The sequence below is a fragment of the Tiliqua scincoides genome, chromosome 4 (genome assembly GCF_035046505.1).
Source record: "Tiliqua scincoides isolate rTilSci1 chromosome 4, rTilSci1.hap2, whole genome shotgun sequence".
NCBI classification, from domain to species: domain Eukaryota; kingdom Metazoa; phylum Chordata; class Lepidosauria; order Squamata; family Scincidae; genus Tiliqua; species Tiliqua scincoides.
The window spans coordinates 84,557,564-84,578,693 of record NC_089824.1 but is presented as its reverse complement, the minus strand read 5'-3'; the positions used below and the strand labels follow the sequence as shown (position 1 = coordinate 84,578,693).

Genomic DNA, 21,130 nt, shown 5'->3' with positions numbered 1-21,130 from the left:
AAAGAACTGTTCTCATTCTCCCATACCTGGTACCACCCATTTGTCTTCTGTGACCAAATTCCACGTTATTTTAAAACTTTTCATTCGTGCATGTGAAATAGTTTAAACTTTAAAGTAAGGGTGTCAAAAGTAAGGCCTGGGGGCAGGCCTCAGAAGCCCTTTAGCCAGCCCTCGTGTTTTCAGCTACTGAGCAGTGCTGAGGAGTAAATGCTGAAACTGCAGTCTGCATGATAATTGGGCTCTCCCATATCTTGAAAATATTGCAAATTTTCTCTTCTATCATTTGCAGCTGATGAGTTTCTAAATGAGAAAGAGTGTTTATTTCTGGTTATGACCTGTTTAATGACACCACTTCTGGCCCACAGTAGGCATCATGAATACTGTTTGGTCCATTGTATGAAACGAGTCTGACACCCCGGTTTAAAACTTTACCACTACAATGTTTCTACAAGCCTCTTGCTATTAAATTCTATGTCAAAGGCAAAATATTATTAATCTATATGCCATACTAGAGACAGGACAAACAAGTTATGTGTATGTTGTGTTGAACAGTTACTGGAGAAAGTGTTTGAATTAATTTTTAATTTATGTTACTGGGAAGCTCTTAAAATCACTGTTGGAGATTCTAATATTGTGGTGTCCCCCACAGGGGATATGTTCCTGCTGCTGCCACAGATACCCAAAACCACAGACCCTACTCAAATTCCACCCCCCTCAAATCATGCTCATGATTCAACTCTTTTGGTTTGCAAATGCTTTGCAAGCAGAAGCTTTTTCTTCCTTTTGCTTTGGAACACTTTGGAAAAGGAAGTGGAAGGCAAGAACTTAGACAAATAACTACTAGAGGAGGCAACAGTGAAAACACTAACAGGAAGCGGAGTCTAGCATTCTCGCTGTGTCTACTCCCTCTGCTGTTCTCAGAATAAAAATATGAGTACATATTTTATATGAATAGTTACTTCACATAACAAAGTGTTTCAAGTTCTTCATTAATTTGTTTTCTAGTTTACCATATTTCAAATGAAAAAATAAAATTATAGGCAGAAATGCTAACAACTTCTGAGAGTGCTTATTTGTTAAACCTATCCAATAGAAAGCTGTTTTGATTTTGCCTGACTAGTTGCAGCTCATGTGTGCAGGCTGTGTAAGGGCAAATTAATTCTACAGTTCAGCTGTGCCCTGCTTTATACTCTCTTGATCAAGGAAATGATTCAGAATGTTCGCAAATATATACTATCAGTAGGGGTGTTTTTTTCAATGACTAACCCAGATCACAAAATAATGAGAATTTCTGTTCAAATCGCGATATGAAACGATATTAAGATCATAAACGAAAAACCACTCATTTCATGAAGTGACACCACTTTTGCTTACTTTTGAGGAATCCACAAGTAGTTTTCATTAAGGCAGTGAGTCCCTGAAGTGTTTCTGATGGTGGCACTACTGAGTAAAAGTATCTGCTAGAGGTGCGCACATTTGCATCAGCTGGGAAAGAGCCCTGAGTGGGGCGTGGGGATGCCTAGGTAGGATACCAGCACTGTACTGTAATCTGGAGATGAGGTGATTGTGATCTGTGATCAGGTGATTGTGCTCAAATTTGGATCTCTCCACTCTCCCAAGCCACTCTCAGTAAATGCCTTCACTTTGGAGAAGCTTGAAAAACCAAGTAAGGCTCAGTGAAACCTTCCTCAGATTTCATTTTTTCTGTTTTGTACTGCACCTTGACCTGATCACTTTCTGTGGCTTTTTTACACATTTTCTGCCATTACGATATGCAAAGGGGGTATATTGTGATTTAAAAAAATCTGCTTGTCTGTGTAGTGCTGCGCTTTGACAAGCTTGGAAAACCAATGAAAATGTATGTATATATGTTCGATACTGATCTAAAATGATACTGAGTTCACAGTTATAATGCTTATTGTGCTTTATTGCCCTGTTTGTACAATTTTGAATAAGAATTTGGATAAAAACACATAACATCACAATTTGCTATTTTAATCAAGAACTTTTGGAATAAAATATCCCATCCAAAAAACCCTAAATATCATTTTTTCTATTGTTCCTGGTTTCTCACTTCTTTGTGGTTTTTTTCTACCACCAGTGAGCATCCAGGTGCTTGTTAGAAAGGATTGGCCATTACTCAGTATGGAGTATGCCTTTCTTGGTGAGGGTATCACCTGTGTTATAAAGGTTTAACTTTCGCTACAGATTCCAGAGTCACAGCTATTTTAGTTCATTGGAGCAAAAAAGCAGAGGGTTCTGTGGCACCATTGGAGAGTAACAGGTTTTTTGCAGGGTGAATCTATTCAAAGTACTGTACAGCCTTCTTCAGCAGATGTATCTGAACTGGTGTCTAGTCCACAGAAGCTTATGTAAGAATAAATTTGTTAGTCTTGAAAGATTCCACAAAATATTTTTTTATGTCTGCTCAAGGATAGGCTGCTGCCAAACCTAGAATAGCAGTTATAAAGCCTCAGTCTTCAAAGGAAAACCTTCTGCTTGCCTTTGCCAGGGTTTTCTGCTTACCTTTGCCAGGGGTTTTCTGCTTGATAGGAATTAAAATAGCTTAGTTACTTGTGATAAAAACATTGACTCCCTTTTTTTCCTTTACCGAGTCTCTATTTTTATTACAACTGTACAGTAATGTTGGTGTAGTGTTTGAGCTAACAGTTTAAAATATTAGGCTGTTTAAAGAGAAACCATGCAGCAGAGTAAACTGTTTTAAAGGGAAAATCTCATTCCAATGATAGTTTGAAGCGTTTCAGAGTCACAATTAGGTAATGAAATACTTTGCCGTCTGACATGGGCTTCTGTGATATGGGTTTTCTAGCTTTCTGTGCCTTCAAGTGATTATGTCTTGCTGTTGAACCAGTTCTCTTAATGGAATTCCTGAGCTTCTCTACAGTTTGTGTTCTTGCTAATTTTTTTTAAGCATTTTTATCATCATGTTGCAGGGCATTTCTGATCTGCAATTGTTCTGTAACAATTTTTATATCATTTAAAGGAAGAAGTTTGCCCATAATTGTTAAATGTACTTAAATCTGAACTGAATTAGCAGACAAGTTTGGTAGTTTTTAAAAGCCAAGCTTAACCAAATTGTGTTAATGCTTGCTGTTTATACATAGCTAATACAAAGCTATACAAGTATTTTAATGTTTTCAGACTTTGTTGCACAGAAATATTTGCAGATCAGCATTGCTGACTACTTCAGAAGTTTTTTTCCACACTCTTTCATCAGATATTCAGTTGTGCTTTGTATTTCTGCAGTAAAATTCTGTGCATCAAACAAGTTACTTCCATGTAGATGTGGCATTCTCTAGCTATTCCTTCTGTTTTTGAAGGAAAAAAATGCAAACTGAGTGAATCTTTTTTCCATACACCTTATGGCCGAAATATCTTCATAGAACACAAGTTCATCTATAAAATGAAAGAATCCATGTAAAAAGCTAACTAAACTACTAGTACTTTTGTGGGGTTCTTTTTTTGCGCAGTAGTTTATAATTGATCTTTTTTGGGCATTCTAATGTAAATATTTCCAGTATTTACATGAAAAATATAATCTCGAATTTTTTTTTTCTCCGTTACTTGTGCAGATGTTCAGAGTTTGTAATCTAACTGCCTGCCTCTGAACCAGTAAGCCTAATCCATCAGTCACAATATGTCAGTATAGATGCCAATCTGAGGATATCTGGTAAATTGAATTAATTTTTTGAAAGTCGCTGTGCATGCCTATGGCAGAAACGTTATTCATCAATATTAAATTCATTGCCTAAACAATGGAGGCAAATATTTTTGTTCGTAAAAACAGTCATTTCTGAAGGTTGCAGTGGCATAATGAGAAGAATCTGATCCACGTGGTTAGATTCTCCACACAAGCACCATGCCACATGGTAACAGTGAGATTTAAAGTGGCGTCTACATGGTAGCAGTAACACATAATCTGTTCTGATCTACGTAGTTGATGGAAATTCCATGCTGTTTACTTGAATTACAGTGTACTCAAATTCACTTTGCCCCTTCATAGCAAGACACCCCTACCTTCAGGTATTAGTGTACTAATGTTTTGTGGGGGGGAAGCCCTTCAGACATTCCAAACCAGGTAGAGGCGGAACAATATTTCATTAAAACCTATAGCATTCCTTGTCAGACAGCTTAAGTTATTAAGATCAGAATTTAATTATGGAAAACGTTCACCAGTTTGCTTCAGTCTAACTCTGCTGCATGTGTTCAGGAGATCCATAAAGATTGCATGCTTTGTCTTTAATACAATTGTATTTTATTTTCACACCCATCCTTGCTTTTTTATATTTCATTTTTGTTTCCCTATTCTTGGTTGGATGCCTGTATATGTTTAATCCAAAACCTTGTCCAGTCCTGGAGTTTGAACTACGGAAAGCAAAGGAGACCATTCAGGCCCTCCGAGCCAACCTGACTCAGGCTGCAGGTGGTGTACATAAACCTTTTCCTTAGTTTTTGTATTTTGATAAAATAGAAATGGGTGATTCCTTAAATGGAGAATAATACATTTTTATGTGTTGCTGTTTGCAGAAAATGAAGTTCCTTTGCAGGAACGGAGGAATTACAAATCAAGTCCTGAAATTCAGGTAGGTAATTATTCCTGTTCCATTAGGCAAGTAGCTTACTAGATCCAAAGTAGTCTGTGATGCCTGGGTTTGTGTAATGGAATCAGTTGTTATTTTGCATGAACTGGAAAACACTTTTTACCATATTCACGGTTATCTTATAAAGATGCCAGGCATAACAAAATAAATATTCTAACGAGGCTAAAACCTAAACTTCTTACATATCTCTGTTTTTGTCCCTAGGAACCAATTAAACCTCTTGAAAAAAGAGCTCTAAACTTCTTAGTCAATGAATTTTTATTAAAGAACAGTTACAAGCTTACTTCAATAACTTTCTCAGATGAAAATGATGATCAGGTAAGCTTGGATAATATTCCCTTCATACATTTATATCCTTTTCTCCTTTCATTTGTGATTGAAAACTAAAGAAATTGTTCTTTTTCCTCAAGTTTGCCCAACTATATAACAGTAGGAATGTCCATGTGAGAGAGATTGTTGTAGGGCAGGGGTGTCCAAACTTTTTGGCAGGAGGGCCACATCATCTCTCTGACACTGTGTTGGGGGCCGGGGAAAAAAAGAATTAATTTACATTTATTTATGTAAATTTATTCAAATTTGAAATGTAAATTGAAATGTAAATATATTAGCGATGGAACTTGTATGAATGAATGAAGGTCTTGCAATAGCTTGAGGCCTATAACAGGCCTTGCACAAAGCAAGGCCAGCCTTTTTCCTTGCTGCTACTGCTGCTGTATCAAAGACGTGAAACAGCAAGCAGAGAAGGGAGCCCTCATCCCACACCTCACATGAGAGGTTGAACAGTTGGCCACCACGGTGAGAGCAGTTGCGTCAGGCCAGCACGGGCTCCAGTAAGTCTCCAGAGGACCAGGGGCTCATTATAGACTGGGGGTTCCTCGCAGGCTGGATTGGGAGTCCTTGAGAGCCGCAAGTGGCCCCAGGGCCGGGGTTTGGGTGCCCCTGTTGTAGGGCAATGGTTCCCAAACTTTTTCAACTGGCGGCTCACTTGTCCTACTGGGACATTGACTGTTGCTCCCCATTAGGGCTACAGTTCTGTACATTGTATAGGGCTGCGGGTTTTTCACAAGGATTCTGTGGTTCTCCTGGGTGGTTTCTGCAGCTCCCCGGGCAGCCATGGCTCAGTTTGGAAACCACTGATTGTAGAGTATTCTGTTCATACTTAGAAATGGTAAGCCATAACCAGATTTGCCCAAGTTATAGTTGGATGTACATGGATTGGTTATGGTCGCTGGATTTGAGGAAATCTTGCCAATAACAGCCAGGAGAGTAGCTCATGTGAAATAGGTTTGGTTAGAAGAATAAATGTCAGTGTAGAACTTTGGTGAGGATTTGTTTCATCAAAATTCAGTCATGTAACTACAAATTCAATTAACCGATGAAGCAGTTAAATGAATTTAAGAATGAGCATGATACGCAAATGTAATGCTGCATTGTATTAATTGCATTAATAAATTTGCATTATTAAATCTTATTGCCTGAAATTTTTATTTACAGCTATACTGGCAAAAAAAAAAAAAAAAAAGTCTGGAATTTGTTAGTCCATAAAGAACTATTTTCCTATTTATCTGTGTCAGATAAATACCTATGTGAGAAAAGACATTGCCAGAAAAAACCATAAATGTTTTGCTTCTTCCTTCTTAAGGATTTTGAACTGTGGGATGATGTAGGGCTAAACATTCCAAAGCCTCCAGACTTGTTACAACTCTACCGGGACTTTGGGAACCACCAAGTAACTGCAAAAGATGTTGTGCATATAGCAGTTGGTACAGAAGAAGATGAATTTGAAGCTACCACTCCGATCCTGGAGAACATTCCTGTGTTTGGAACTCCAGAATCAATAGAGGTAGCCAATTATAATTCTCTCACAGGTTTAAAGCCTGATACCAGAAATGCAGTGTAGCATATTTTTTCCCTTTGTATTTTTCATGTAGCAATGTGTAATGGTGCAGAAATTAGAAGATCAAATCAATGCTTTAAGCACTGAGAAGTGGTCTCTGCTAGAACAGATACGAAGACTTGAAAGGTACGTACTATGGACTGTAGACTTTTTAGCAATTTGAAAGTTTTGTAGCAGCATGTGTCCTAAGAAAAAGTAATTGGCACTGATAAAATAAATTAATCATTAGGTGTTCAGTATCTTCTTCAGCTGAGAGATACATCTTCGGAAATGTGCTATAATATTTAGGTAATTTTATTCTTTTGTCCTGTTGATTTTATTTGAGCATGCCTAACCACCTATGAACGTGTTCTAAAATGCCCTATAAATTTCACTGCATGTACTGAGTTAAATCACTTATGGACCGAAACCTACCCTACTCTATCCATGTTTTTAGTTGCTGTTTTCAAAATTGGTGATACTATAGTGACTTATTTATGGAGTATAATGAATCGGTTTGTTAGACATCACTCTTGATGTTTGTATATGAAAGGTACTAAATACCTCTTGGTTTAATTTTTTCCTCCTTTCATCCATCATAGCACAAGTCTTTTTTAATGCTTCCCAAACCATCCTTTTTACCAAGTCTTCAAAGGTCCAGCTGCCATTAAAAAACAATTTGCCATTAGTGCTGTCTCCTGCCATGTGTTCTGTGTGCACCCAGTCATATTCCTCATCTCTCCCATCTATATCTGTCTGTACTCCTGCTCCCTGAGCACCCCATTCAAGCTGCTATGCATACATGAAACTCTCTTATTGGTACAATTAAAACATCAAGTCTAGAAATCTCTAGGCTGGGGTATGCAACCTACTGCCTGCAGGCCGCATTCAACCTCGCCAGCCAAAATCATCCGGTCCATAGTCCCATAAAAGATATATCCACCTGGCCTGCAATGGTCCTAAAAAAGAATTCAAGTTCAGTTTTGTCTCTGTAAGACTTACCATGTACACTGACCAAGGGCAGAAACTTCCTTTTTAGCATTATTCTCAATCTGGGCTGAGTCTCTCTGCAACATGTCCATCTACGTATTTTTTCTTAGCTCTATGGCACTGATTTTCAACCTTTTTTTGTCTCATGGCACACTGACAAAGTACTAAAATTGTCAAGGCACACCATCAGTTTTAGGACAATTGACAAGGCACACCTTGCTGTTGGTGGGAGGCTCATATCTCCAATGGTCCTATTAATAAATGACCTTCCACCAAACTCCCGCAGCACACCTTGGGACCATTCACAGCACACCAGTGTACCACAGCACAGTGGTTGAAAATGGCTGCTCTGTGGCCTAATTGGGAGGTATGCCCATGCATATTGAACACACGTGTTCTTACTATTGATGAATCTGATGTCTGGCCCCTGTGTGGAAGAAGGTTGCTGACCCCTGCTCTAAGCTGACCAGCAGCTTTGCCAGCAGTACACCTTGTTGTATTGTAACTTGCCTACTCTTAATCCATTTTGTGCTATTGAGAGCCTCAATAAGTTTCTTCTGCCTACCTCTAAACCCCTTTGTTGCCTTTGTTGCCTTTTAGCTGCATGTAAAACGGCCTGCATGCATGTCGGGGAAATATTTCAAAAAAGTTCTATTCATATACTTCAGAGCAGTGATAGGTTACTGAAGATGATTTATTGGTTTCTAATTGTACAACAGCTTCTTAATTTCAGTGAAAGCTACAAACAATCTGGTTTTTTTTCTTGTTTGTTTTTTCCCCTGCTTCAGTGAAATAGACTACTTAAGGAGTGAAAAGTCTGCTCTTCCAGTGACATGTGACTCGATCCAATCACTTTTAGCTCAAGTGCCTATCACAGTCCCAGATGATAATGGGAAATATTTAGATATTAAGAGTTCAGTTAACGATGGTAAACATGAGGAAACTGAAGAGAAGAAGCTTTTCGCAGAACCTCAATCAAGGACTCCTAAAGAGGACCCTCAGATCCCTCTCCCTATTAAGGAGAGAGCAAACCTTCCATCTTGTTCCCCTTCAAATAAGCCTGCCATACACTTTGATAAGCCTAATAGGTTAGTGATTTAAACAATTGTTCTTCTTTTTCTAGAATAAGAACACTAGTTTTGACACCAAGATGTTTCATATGATATAAAATGAAATTGACAACTGTGTGGATAATATTAATTTGTACCATAATTGCAACAAATTTGCAGATTTTTTTTTAAGTAGCAGTAGAGAAGTTGCCTGACCTTATTAGTTCCGGATAAGAACTGCCACACTGGGTTGTCTGGGTTGGGGTGGGGTGTGTGTGCAAGCGTGAGAGATACAAGCAGAGGAGCTAAATGGAGCTAACAATACTACTATTACCTATGACGTGCTGACCTGAACTTAGATGCTTTTGTGTCATATGTGCCTGCTTTCTAAATCAACTATTCAGAATAGGAAGACTTCATTAAAAAAAAAATTACTTCAACTGAGGGAAGTGCTGCAGCAGAAATGAGATGTAGAGCTCTAGCTGCATGAACAATTTATTCTCTCTCTCTCTCTCTCTCTCTCTCTCTCTCTCTCTGCTTATTTGTACCACGCCTCCTAAGCTTAGTTTTTGTCTGTTCAAGCTTAGTTTTTGTCTGTTTTGTCTGTGTGTAAACAAGATAAACGAATGTAATGAGTGCAGGGGGGGCCACTATGAAACACAGTTGAAGAACAAATAGCTATATTGCAATGAATAGCCAAGGCATGGCATTTCTTGTTCATTTTGTAATTTATGGTACCATTTTCAGGTGAGATGTGCTCACAGTTCCTTTGGTGATGAGTGAATGACAAACTGCGATTTTCACATATTGGTGCTCCGTTTTTGAGAAAACAGGCATTAATGCTATTAACACTTCTTTTTACTGATGATGTTCACAGATAGGTTTTTTAAAGATAGTATCTGATTACATGGGTTTCTCACTTAGAGTCTCAAGGTAGTTATGTTTTGAATATATTTTGAGTAAATTGATAATGACTGTTTTCCTCTTAAAATGCTTTATACACCTCCTTGAAAAATCACATTTTCTGAAAGCTTTCTTTAATCCCAAATAAGAAAACAACTGTTTTCAACTGGAAAGTAATATTACGTCTGCAGAATGTTACCATAAAGCCATGATTCATTTTTTAGCACTGGGACCCACTTTTTGGAATGACAATCTGTCAGGACCCACTGAAACTGATTTCATTAATCTGGAGGGAATGTCATGGCTGGAAGTGGCATCATCAAGCAGGAAAATTTTTAGCACCCCCATATGACAAAATCCAGTCAGTCTATTAAAGTTTTCCCCAGGCTTCCTTAAGACATTTAAAATGTCATTTCTGATTTTCATGAAAAACCAGAAATAGCATTTTTTCAATGCTTACAGTCATTCTGAACCCAGGAGAGGCCACAGGCAGATGCTTGTGGCCTCTGCCAGGCTCAGAAGATCCTCTGGACATTGGGGGCGTCCCCCCATATCCACAGATTCACATATCCATTCCGTTCCAGAACAGAACACTCCCCCCCCCAGTGGATACAGGGACATGCCTGTATCTGAAACATCCATCATTTTGAACTCCTCATGTGCTGCACTCATGTGACATACTGCATTGCCACGCCGTGTGGTGAAACTAAACATATCTAGTGACCACTCAATCGAACTCACATTATGCAGCTCCAGATCTGAAATAAAAAAATAGGAGACATTACTTTTGTTCCAACCCTTATATGTTGTCATAAATGGACTTCCTAAAATATGCCCAGTATTGGCGTGTCCCTTGCATACAATTCTCTAAAAACAACATTTTGTTCTATGTGTTTCTAGATAATTTTGTAGTTTTGTGCCATATTAATGCTGTGGCTTTGTAGAATTTCACAAGTAAAACAATACTTCTTTGTTTTCATTATTCTAGTTTGAACTATTGTTCCTAGAAAGTTAAACATAGACAACGGTTGGTTTATGTAATTGAATCAGTGGACAAACCTCTGTAAAACAGTTTAAAGGTCTAAGGCTTTTATTCCATTCTCATGCAGTTGTGAAGTGACTAAGTCTCTGCTATTATAAACTATCCAACTGTATTCTGTTATGTTTATCTCTCCCCCCCACCTCCCCAAAAACTATTTCAGGAAACTATCGCCTGCGTTTCATCAAGCGTTACTGTCTTTCTGTCAAATGTCTGCTGAGAGCCGTTTGGGATCAGAGGTACATGTACTTTTAGTGATTACTAAATCAAGGGTGTCAGACTCATTTCGTATAGAGGGCCGAAGTTAGCATTCAGGGCTGCAACTGAAGGCCGGAAGTGATGTCATTAAGCAGAAAGTGACATCATTAAGCAGCTTATGGCCAGAAATCAGACCCTGTTCTCATATAGAAAGTCATTAACTGCAAATGACAGAAGAGAAAGTATGCGTATCTTGATCATATTTCAAGATTTGAGAAAGCCCAATTTTCATGTGGACTGCCATTTCACCTGTAACACCTCAGCAGCTGAGAGCCTAAGGGCCGGATAAAAAGCTTCCGGAGACCGCATGTCGCCCCCAGGCCTTATGTTTAACACCCCTATACTAAATCATAAAAAAAAAAAATCATTTCAGTGTGACTTTCTGCATGCTGCGGAGACAATTTCAACTCTGAATTTTAATCTTGGAGTTGTATTTCTGGCCAATTGCAAGGAGACCTTTTGAATAGCTGTGAGATTCTATGGGCTGGTTAGTCGTATATGTGGCAGGCCCACTCAGTAGCATCAGAAGCATGTGGGTCTAGGGGACATCATGGAGTTCAGGGTAGCTGCAGATATGTGACTACTGTGGAGTCACAGGTTACACAACTAATGATCCTTGCACTCTCCCAGAAACAGTTAGCATGTTCGCTGAGCTATGTCTTCTGTCTCCATGTCTTACTTTGGCTCATATTGTTCGAACACTAATCTCTGTGAGAGACCTAAACTGTTTTCCTTAAGTACTGTATTATATAATGTGGGTAGTGTATATAATCTCTGAAAAAAAATTCACTTCTAGGTGTCGCGTATTGCTGATAGTGAAAAAAGTGTCATGCTAATGCTGGGTCGTTGTTTGCCACATATCGTTCCTAATGTTCTGCTTGCAAAGCGAGAGGTGAGAAATCCCAAAATCGTTCTCATGCTTTCATGAAACATTTTATTGGTCTAGAAGTTTATAGTGTTTATTATGTGGAAGTCTATTACTTGCAATCATTTTCTTACTTTTGTGCATGCATCTCTGTTCCTAGAGAATGGTTGTGCACCTCTGTCAGGTGAGTTTAGCAAAACAGCATGGTCTCCTGCTATTTATCCTTTTGCTTAAGATCCTCGATGGTACTCTGCAGGGCTGTTGTTGTGAGTCCATCTGTTGTGCCCTTATGTTTGCTTACTTGTGTTAGCTAAACCCACTTTTAGTGCTTCTATGTGTTAGTTTACCTATTAAATTGGGATGAATTTGCCTGTTTAATTTTTCTGTGGAAGCTTATTTATTTAAACATTTCTGCCCTGCAGTTTCTTAAGTTCTTGAACCAGCCTGTAGTATATTTAAAATATAAACAATCAGCATATTAGTCAGTTACTGGAAAAGTTTCCTCACCCAGGCTGTCACTGGTGCCAGTAAGATCCCTAGGCAACAGATGCTAGGAGTTCAGGTGTGGAAGGGGGCTGAAAAGCAAAAGATGTCTGCAAGCCTTCCTCTAGTGCTCTGATATACCAACTGTAGCTGAATCTCTTGCTGCAGCAGGTCTTGGGGAAGTACCACTGCCCAGGAATGACTTCCAAAGTTTGTGTTTCTCATGAATGTCAATGGTGGTGCATGCATTTTTAATGTGTGTGCGCCACATTTCTAACACAATTGAAAACAATAAAAAGAAAATAGAACTGGGATCTGGTATGTTGATGCATCCTCTTCAAGATGTTCCTAAAAGTTATTAGCATTTTGAATGGTTCAGTTTTCAGTGTTGGTACACTGTAACTTTTACAAAAGAGAAAACATAGGTGGTAATGTTGGGGGAAATAAGGAGGAATGACCCTATTCATATTAAGGGTAATCCTACTCTTATTAAGCCCATATGGTGAAAAGTCTTATTACATTTCGTGGACTGGGATTGTGGCTATTCTGTGCACATGTGCATGTGCGCATGCATTTTAGATAGAAATCCCTTTTCCAGCCAGCTTGGCTTTACTTATTATTCTAGAAAACTAGCACTGCATTTAGCATTTAAGTCCTCTGAGGCTTTATGGAAAGGTAACTTAGACAAGAAATGTCTACTGATCCTTCAGTTACAGTAACTACTTTGTGTCAAAAATTTTCAGTATGTTGAAAGTACGCTTACAATGGCATATAATTTAATTTGTGTACAATTGCATACTTATATAAAATGAGGCTTCTTTTTGTGATAGAAAAATCATTGCAGGCTGAGTGCCAGGATCAGTTACCAATTTCTGGCTGTTGCCGTTTGGCTTGGCAGGATGCTGCTTTAGCTTCTCTTTGGAGCTCCTAGTTATCCTTTGATATTGTGTAATTTCTGCAGTCCTACTTCCTGCTTTTTTTACCTTGCAAAATCTATGGAAGTAATTGATAATCGCAACTCTGCATAAAGAGATAAAATTCATTTGTTAATTAATATTTTTGAAACTTTATATTTATGTTAGAACCTTCTGCTTGCATGAAGAACTTAATCTGTTTTAGAACTTGCCTTTTAACAAACAGTTTATCACAAGACAGTGTTCATACAATTGACAGAATGCTGGATTTAGAAGAAAAGAAATATTGGTGATTTACATCAGATCCCAGTTACGTACAAGATTCATTATTTCAGTTGCAGTTTCTCAATTTGTCATACTTTCAACTAATAAAACTCCTCAAACTTGTATATAACATCCCAAAGCTTATTGCATTGAGCAACTGTATGCATACTCATGTCCTGGAGAAGGCTGGATAACTCAAGTTTGTACTTCATATTTTTTCCAGAGTAGTTTCATGCCAGATCCAGACAGAGCACAATGTTAAATTAAAAAATTAGGATGCATTCATACAATAGTTTGATGAGTTTATGTGAGTTAGTGCTACAGTGCAGTACCAACTTAAACACATGTCACCTTCTTGGAGTGGTGTTGCTTCTGAGTTCCATGGAATATGAATGATATGGCGATCATTATCTGGATGCCATTGGTTTCATGAGAAGGAGAGTTACTAGTGGGAGATCATCTTACATGCAGGCATTGGTTAGTGATATTGCAGTAATAGAACTTGTGTAGCATGGTGGCTAAGAGGTTCAACTTTGAATCAAAGCTTTCTGGGTTGTCGTAGGAACTAAATCAAGATATTACATGTGAAGGTCTTCGTACACTCAGAAAACACTATGCAAATGCTACATACTATTTCTGAATTACTATTCCTATCTCAGTTATCAGGATCCCAAGAAGCACAAAACTATTTCCGTGTACCCAAGGGAGCTTTAGGTTTGTTTTCTTCGAATTGCAAACTCTGTCATGTCACAAGACAAACTGCTTTTGAAGTTCAGGGAAGTTTCAGAAGTTGAGAGAAGTTTGTGATATGTCATGTGGGGTGGGGGGGAGGCCAGTTATTTAAAGGACAAAAAGCAATTGTGCTCTCAAAAGTCTTTGACATCTACGTACCTCAGGAACAATTTGAGTCTTGTTCAATCTTTCAGTAACAACCATTAGAGCTCTAGAAAAATGAATTTAGATGTAAAACTAGTTCTACTTAAAAGGCCTATAGTAAATGGCACCTTCTACTTAAACAAAAATTTGCAACCATTTCTGTTAATCTCGGATATAGTGATTCATTAATTTTGTGAAATATGCAGCATATCTAAAATGCCTGCTCACTTGTGTTACTTGAGTGCTACAAAATTCACAGTTGTAGAATAAAAATTCTAGCTACCTGAAACCATAAACTTATTGCCACCATCTAAGGAATAATTCATATCTCTGAATCCACAATTAACAATTCAATATATAATGCAGTTCAGTATATATCAGAGAGTATTTTCCATAGAGTTTAGATCATTTGTATTGTATCTACTGCATAAGCTGAGATTCAACAGGTCTACTGGTGGTAGTGATGGTTGTTTAGTATATTTTTTTTTGAACAGCCTTTTCTTGTGCCATAACCCAATCTGTTTTAGAAACTCTTACGTTTCAAAAGCAGTGTGGCTTAGGAAGATGTCTGCTATTCATAAAATACATATTTAGATCCCCATTGTGGCACTAGTTGCAGAGTTTTTTGTATCATGGATACAATATAGTAATAGGATTTCAGCTTTGTATAAATGGTATATTAAGAAGTTATTCTGAGCTAGCAATTGAACGGTCCACTTTGGTAAAATCTCAAATATTTTAAAGGACAGGAATGACTCTTTTGTTATACTGGCACATGAACAATATTGTGGAAAGAAAAAAAAATATCCAGTGGTGGTGATTCATCTAGAATGGATTGTTGAATGACATGTTCTTCTGTCATGGAATTTTGTCTAATGTGCTTGTTGTTGGAGAATATAAGAAAATAGAAATGAAAGATCTCATAACAGGCATGTCTATGGAAGACTTCAGGGCATAATAGAGGAGATACTTGAGTTAAAAGCAAAAAGAGAATCAGAATCATGTTTTATTTTTTTCAGCAATCATGGTGCTCCTTCCCAGTAAAGGCAAAATGTGGTTTTATTAATAAAGTAGAAGCCTCTTTCTTTGACGGCTGGATACTCTCTGAAGTGTTTGTGTTGTCAAGTCTATTTTCTTTCTAGCAACATGTATAGGTAGTGGGTTTGGTTTTTTCCTCATGGAAATTCTACTGAACTATTCGTTATCCACATGCGTGATAAAGACAAGCTTTGAGTACTCTGGCTTTATAGCCTTTCTTTGAATAAAACTCCAACAATTTAGAGCTGAAATCTAAAGGGGCTTGATCTTGTTATCTTTCTAGAGCAGTGGTTCTCACAAGTTTAGCACTGGGACCCACTTTTTAGGATGAGGATCTGTCGAGACCCACTGGAAGTGATGTCATGACCGGAAGTGGCATCATGAAGCAGGAACATTTTTAACAATCCTAGGCTGCAATCCTACCCACACTTACCCGGGAGTAAGTCTCATTTACTATCATTGTTTAAAGAATATATATAGTAGCTTGTTAAAAGCACAGGTCTGTGACATTTCCCCAAGTGCAATCACATACCATGGTAGCTTCAGGTCTAATACATTAAAAAGAAAATATTGAAATGAATGGGGACCCACCTGAAATTGATTCACAACCCACCTAATGGGTTCCGACCCACAGTTTGAGAAACACCGTTCTAGAGGATTTCTAGAAATTGATACTCTTGTACTTCTAAGCCTTCGCCTGTTCATTCAGAAATAAGTCAGTAGGAACTGCTTCCAGGTAAGTGTACCTTGGAGTGCAGCACACATAACACAGCTGTCTTTTTTTTTTAAAACTGAGGGCCAGTCACTTTCTAAGGCCTCTCCATTTAGCTTCAGCAGCCCATTTATAGCATTAGAGCTCTTTCTATATACCTTCCCCACTTAAATACCCTTCTCCCCTACTTGTATCCTCCCCTCTCCTCTCCCTTTCACTAACTATACATGGAACAGGCATTAGGTCACATCTGCTCAAGAAGGTTTCTCATTGTTTCTCCACTCCCGTTGATAGAAGGAAGTTTAGAAGCACTGATGCAGCGATGCAGAGAACGCTCCACTCTCCCATAGTATGCATGAAAGAATATGACCAAAGGACGTGGACACACAGCTATTTCCATCTGATACAATGTCCAGCTTTCTGCAAGGTAAACACATCAGCCTTGTATCTGCCCCATACCAACCAATCTGGATTACACTAAACAACCTTGCAAAGGAGAGTAAGCCGATAGTTCAGTATTTGTTAGTGGTCTCATCCTGTTGTTACTCTTCAGTGTGTGAAAGCATGTTAGGTTCTCACTTAACTTACACTCATGCAAAGGTTTTTGCACAAATGAATGTCCCTGCTCCCCCTTTCTAGAGCAGCTTCCCCAAAATCCACTCCCATTTATAGGAAATTTTCTATCCTCACCATGTAGTTCATCATGCATCATCCCACCCTGTTCCTGAGGGTCATCCAACCCTCGGGCTTTTCAAGGGCCAGCTATACGAGGGTGGGGAAGTTTGCTTCATGAGTGCAAATTACGATACAGCATAATCTGTTTCCAAGAAGATCCTAATCAAGATCCAAAAAAATCTCACATAGAGTTTTCTTGGCTAGGATTTGGACTTTTATTTCTTGAATAAGATTCCCATGCCTCATAACCGACAACACTTGTTGGGAGACAATGGTATTAAAAGCAGTTTGGGGTTTACTGTTTAAGAAAAATAAATAAATCCACTAGACATACTTAAAAGTAACTCTTTGTATCCCAGTCTGCTACTTTAGCAAACCTCTTATTGTGCTGAATATTCATAGGATAGTGATTTCTCATTCTATGATTTTTATATCAGCCATTCTGGAAGCTTATTGACTGAGGGTAGTTTACAAATGCTTTAAGTAGATATAATTTGACTTTTGCCTTATTTCATTTATTAGAACTTTTTAAGATCTTAAATGATGTTGAACAAAAGCCTTATTTCATTATCTATCCATAGTTATTAACACTGAATAACATCTGGAAAGATCTTGGGTTTCCCACAGATCATAAGTGACTTACCAGAATTTTAATACAGACAGGCCCCCATATCTACAGTTCCCGTATCCATGATTTCAATTATCTGCAGATGCAGGGGCCCCTGCTCCCCCTGCCCAGTAAAGAGATTACAAGGCTTATCTTTATTAAAATGGTTTTGCTTCACACTCCAGAGTTACTATTAGCCTACACGCTTATAGCAACATTCATGCTGCCCCACAGCAGCCTGAACTCTTCAAAAATCATGATAGAAATTAACAGAAAGCAGAATTAACTTCCACTTCCTGGTAACTTTGATCACGTCTTTTGAAGAGTTCAGGCAGCTGAGAGGCAGCCTGTTCTTCACTATAAGCCCATAGCAATCCAATAAAGCAAGAGCATTTTAACAAAGGTAAGCCTTGCAATTGCTTTACTGGACATACGGGGGGGGGGGGAGCCTGTATCTGCAGTTTCTGGATCCACGGGGGGGGGTCCATGGAGTGAATCCCCTGCAGATAAAGGGGCACATCTGTACTAACTTGCAAGAAGACACAACATAATTACAATACTTATACAATAACTAGAATTTTAAAATCTGTTCTAAGATGAGCTAATGGTTACTTGTGCTCCGTAGGAATTTTCACTCTTTTTACAGACCCCTCCCCCCATAATATATTAGGCACTGCTTTTAAAATTCTCTGAATTCTTAAGATCAGTAGGGAAGTTGCTTTCTTGAATATCAATTTGCTTTTTAATAACAGTTCCAGTCTTTTAATATACCAAAAAGAAATTAACAAAACTTTCTCTTCTGAATCTCACAGAGGAACTCAGTTTGATCAATGTCAATGTATTCTAAACTTTGAATAAACTGTTGTTAACAGCAAAGATTATATTGGTTTTCCACTTGTCACTAACATATTTAGTAGTAGTTGGCAACCTTCAGTTTCGAAAGACTATGGTATTGCATTCTGAATGCTCTAACATACTTACAGATTAAAAATTTACTAGAGTTTTTGTTCCTGTGTCCTTTAACCTAATATAAACTTTAGTCCCCTGGTACCTTTATTTTAGTTACCCAAAATACTACTTACTTCTCCCTCCCCACACCATTTTTTATTTACAAGCATAATGGCCTTACACACAACATTTTTTGTTTAGCCCCTCTTCCAACTAGGAGAATATTTCATAAATATGCTGTAGCTTTGATGGGATTGAATAATGTTGGGTGTACAGCTTAACATAATGCAAGAAAATAAACTACCCCTTCACATTTTCTCTCATGCTTAAAATTTAGATAACATGCACTATGATTAAATATACACACTTCAGAATCTCATTCATAAGTATTCAATCTTGAATTCATTGGTTGTTTTTCATTACAAAACGCACACAAAACTACTTGAATATGTAATGTTGTAAAGTACTTTTTTCTATGTGTTCTCATCTTTTTTAAACATTCAGAATGAATTTTATCTCCTTACATTTTACAATAGTAGTATACATCAGTAGTCTTCAGATTCATCAGTTTTGTCTTTGTTTCAAAATCTTCCAGTTCTGCTTGTTATGTACCCCAGGATAGGGAATTAAATATGTCCATTGGAAAACGGTTCTGAACTGCATTGGTTGAATATTTTAGTCTCATTTATTAAATTTTCTAAAGCCAGTGGTCTGATAAGTAATCAGTATATCAATATAATTAAATCATTAAAATATCCACTTTTCCACCTTCAGAATCCCACTGTCAATCCGCAGTCTTTTTGGATGAGTATCCTATGAGAGTTTGACTGATCATCATAACTTGAATGGATATATAAAGGGTTGCCAATCACATATCTGAGATTTATCTAATTTTGCATATATCCTTGCACTACAAACCAGTTAACTGTCCCACATCTATGTGGAACCTCAATTAACAAGTGCCTGTCCACACCATTATATTTGAATTAAAGTCTAAAATATCACATATCTCAAGATGTGACATAGCATTAACGTAATCTTCGCAAGTCATCAGAAGTCTTTCTTTTTTAAAATACAAAACAGGCATCTTAATGTCTAGGTCATGCTTTCTCTTCAACTTGTGATGTTCTTCATAGCACCTCCCCTGCTCCTTCATGTATTTTCTTATAATTTTTTGTAAAATTACCTGTTTTTCTGCCCAAAACTGCGGAGGGAGGTTTTGTTGAAGAACAAAACAAAACCTCACTTTTTGTCTTCTGCCAAGATATTTTCTTTGATCACTTTTTAAATTTTGATTCCTTAGAGAGGTCATAGTGGCTAAGACTGAACAATGAATTGAAGATTCTTTGGCTCAGATGTCGACTCTGCCATAAACTCACTCCTTCTCAGCCTCTGTTTTTCAGCTGCCATATGAAAGTAATACTTACAGGCTTATTGTAAGGACATAAAAAAAAGTGTTTTAAATGCTTCACATACTCAGAAAGTGCTACATCATCATTATTCATTTTAACTATTCATTTTTGAGTTTTTCCTCCTGGAATGTAGAGGAACTTAGGAAGCATAAAGTAGTATGAAGCATCAAGTCTTGGATCAAGACATGCATTGCGTGGAATAATGCCATAAATTACCCAACAATAACTCAGTTTTATGTACTTGTGTACTTGTGTTGCAACCACTGCGACAGGAAAATAAATCACTGCAAGGATTAGCACTTTCTTGCTATTATTAACGTGGTGGTGATCACCTGAGATAGTATGGGCTTAAATCATTTTTATTAGAGTGGGAGAAGGAGCACTGTAGAGTTACATAAGCCACAATTCAGCCTATTTTCATAGCAGAGGCTATCCCAGTAGCTCTCAACTAAACCACTAACCTTCTAAAATTCATATTAGTCTTTCCCAAGCTACATTGGGTATGTATATAGTGAGAGTCAGTACTGGGGTCAATTGCCAAGCAAGATGTCTTCTGAAAAGTACAGTTTGGCAAATAGAGAAAGTTCATAAAATCTAACTATTCCAAACACTATTTTTAAAGCGCTGGTAGCAAAAAAAATCTTTCAATGGCGAGCTCAGGTTCCAGGGAACCCTCATCACCATAAACTTTATGAATGTTATGAACCTGAATCTTCCCTTGAAGTCTATGGGGCTTGGTGATAGCGAGGGCTCATCAACATGTGATGCTTCCTCGTCTGTACTGGATATCCCTTGATACGCTGAAAGTTGCTGGCCAAACAATGAGACCTCAAGAGTTCAGCAGTGGGGAGGGGTTGCTTCACCTGTCCTCCTCATCCACCTGTCCCTTGGCTTCTTCCCTGGGCTTTTCTCAGCCCCAGAGCCACCCTCACGTAACCTTCCAGAGACTTATCATCAGCCTCTCCTCATAGCCAGGGTTGTGAAGCTTCAGTCACTGAGATGGCATCCAAGATGGTCGGGCAAGTCTGGAAAAGGACATAAATGTGTCCAACAAATCACGGGATAATACCAGTGCTTGTCTGGTGTGAAAAATTGACCCAATCCAGACAACTTTCACAAAAGGGGGGCAGTATAATTGACTGGACACAAATACCACAACCTCCTCCCCCATCCGCCATATACTGTATAAGTGTCTCTCGCTCTCTGCATGGTGCCAGTGTTGCTTCTGTTGAGGAGGCTTCTGTCTTTCTGCCTCCTCTTCCTGCATCCACTCTCATCCCCATACACCTGCCTATTCTTATCCGCACCCCGACCTCAAGTGCACTGGAACAGTATTCACGATAATGAGAACAGAGTCGTAAGTAACGAGAAGTAAGTGGCAATTCAGATAAGCAAATTCACTTATGTAGTGAATTTGCATATAAAGAGAACTGACTGTACATGTATTCTTCCTGTTAAAGTTCTGTTGTACACATTTTAGGTAATCATAAAAAAACTGAAATTCTTTGATTTTGAAATGTTAAGGCAAAGCATGATAACTATGAAACACTGAGCTAGTAAACAAATAGCTGATATTTTGATTTAAAACAGCTAGATCTT

The 21,130-nt window shown here is 38.1% G+C and overlaps 1 protein-coding gene across 2 annotated transcripts in view; it reads left to right on the top strand.

Moving 5' to 3' along the window:
* The window catches only part of RELCH (RAB11 binding and LisH domain, coiled-coil and HEAT repeat containing), an 86,213-nt gene that overhangs the window by 17,812 nt on the left and 47,271 nt on the right, over positions 1-21,130 (top strand). Inside the window, exons 3-10 of one of the 2 annotated variants that reach the window (XM_066625713.1) lie at positions 4,373-4,444; positions 4,549-4,604; positions 4,827-4,940; positions 6,265-6,465; positions 6,554-6,645; positions 8,277-8,576; positions 10,643-10,718; positions 11,534-11,629. In XM_066625713.1, the coding sequence (XP_066481810.1) occupies positions 4,373-4,444; positions 4,549-4,604; positions 4,827-4,940; positions 6,265-6,465; positions 6,554-6,645; positions 8,277-8,576; positions 10,643-10,718; positions 11,534-11,629 (1,007 nt within the window). The remainder of the gene's footprint in view (positions 1-4,372; positions 4,445-4,548; positions 4,605-4,826; positions 4,941-6,264; positions 6,466-6,553; positions 6,646-8,276; positions 8,577-10,642; positions 10,719-11,533; positions 11,630-21,130) is intronic. The other variant, XM_066625715.1, reaches the window with a different exon arrangement.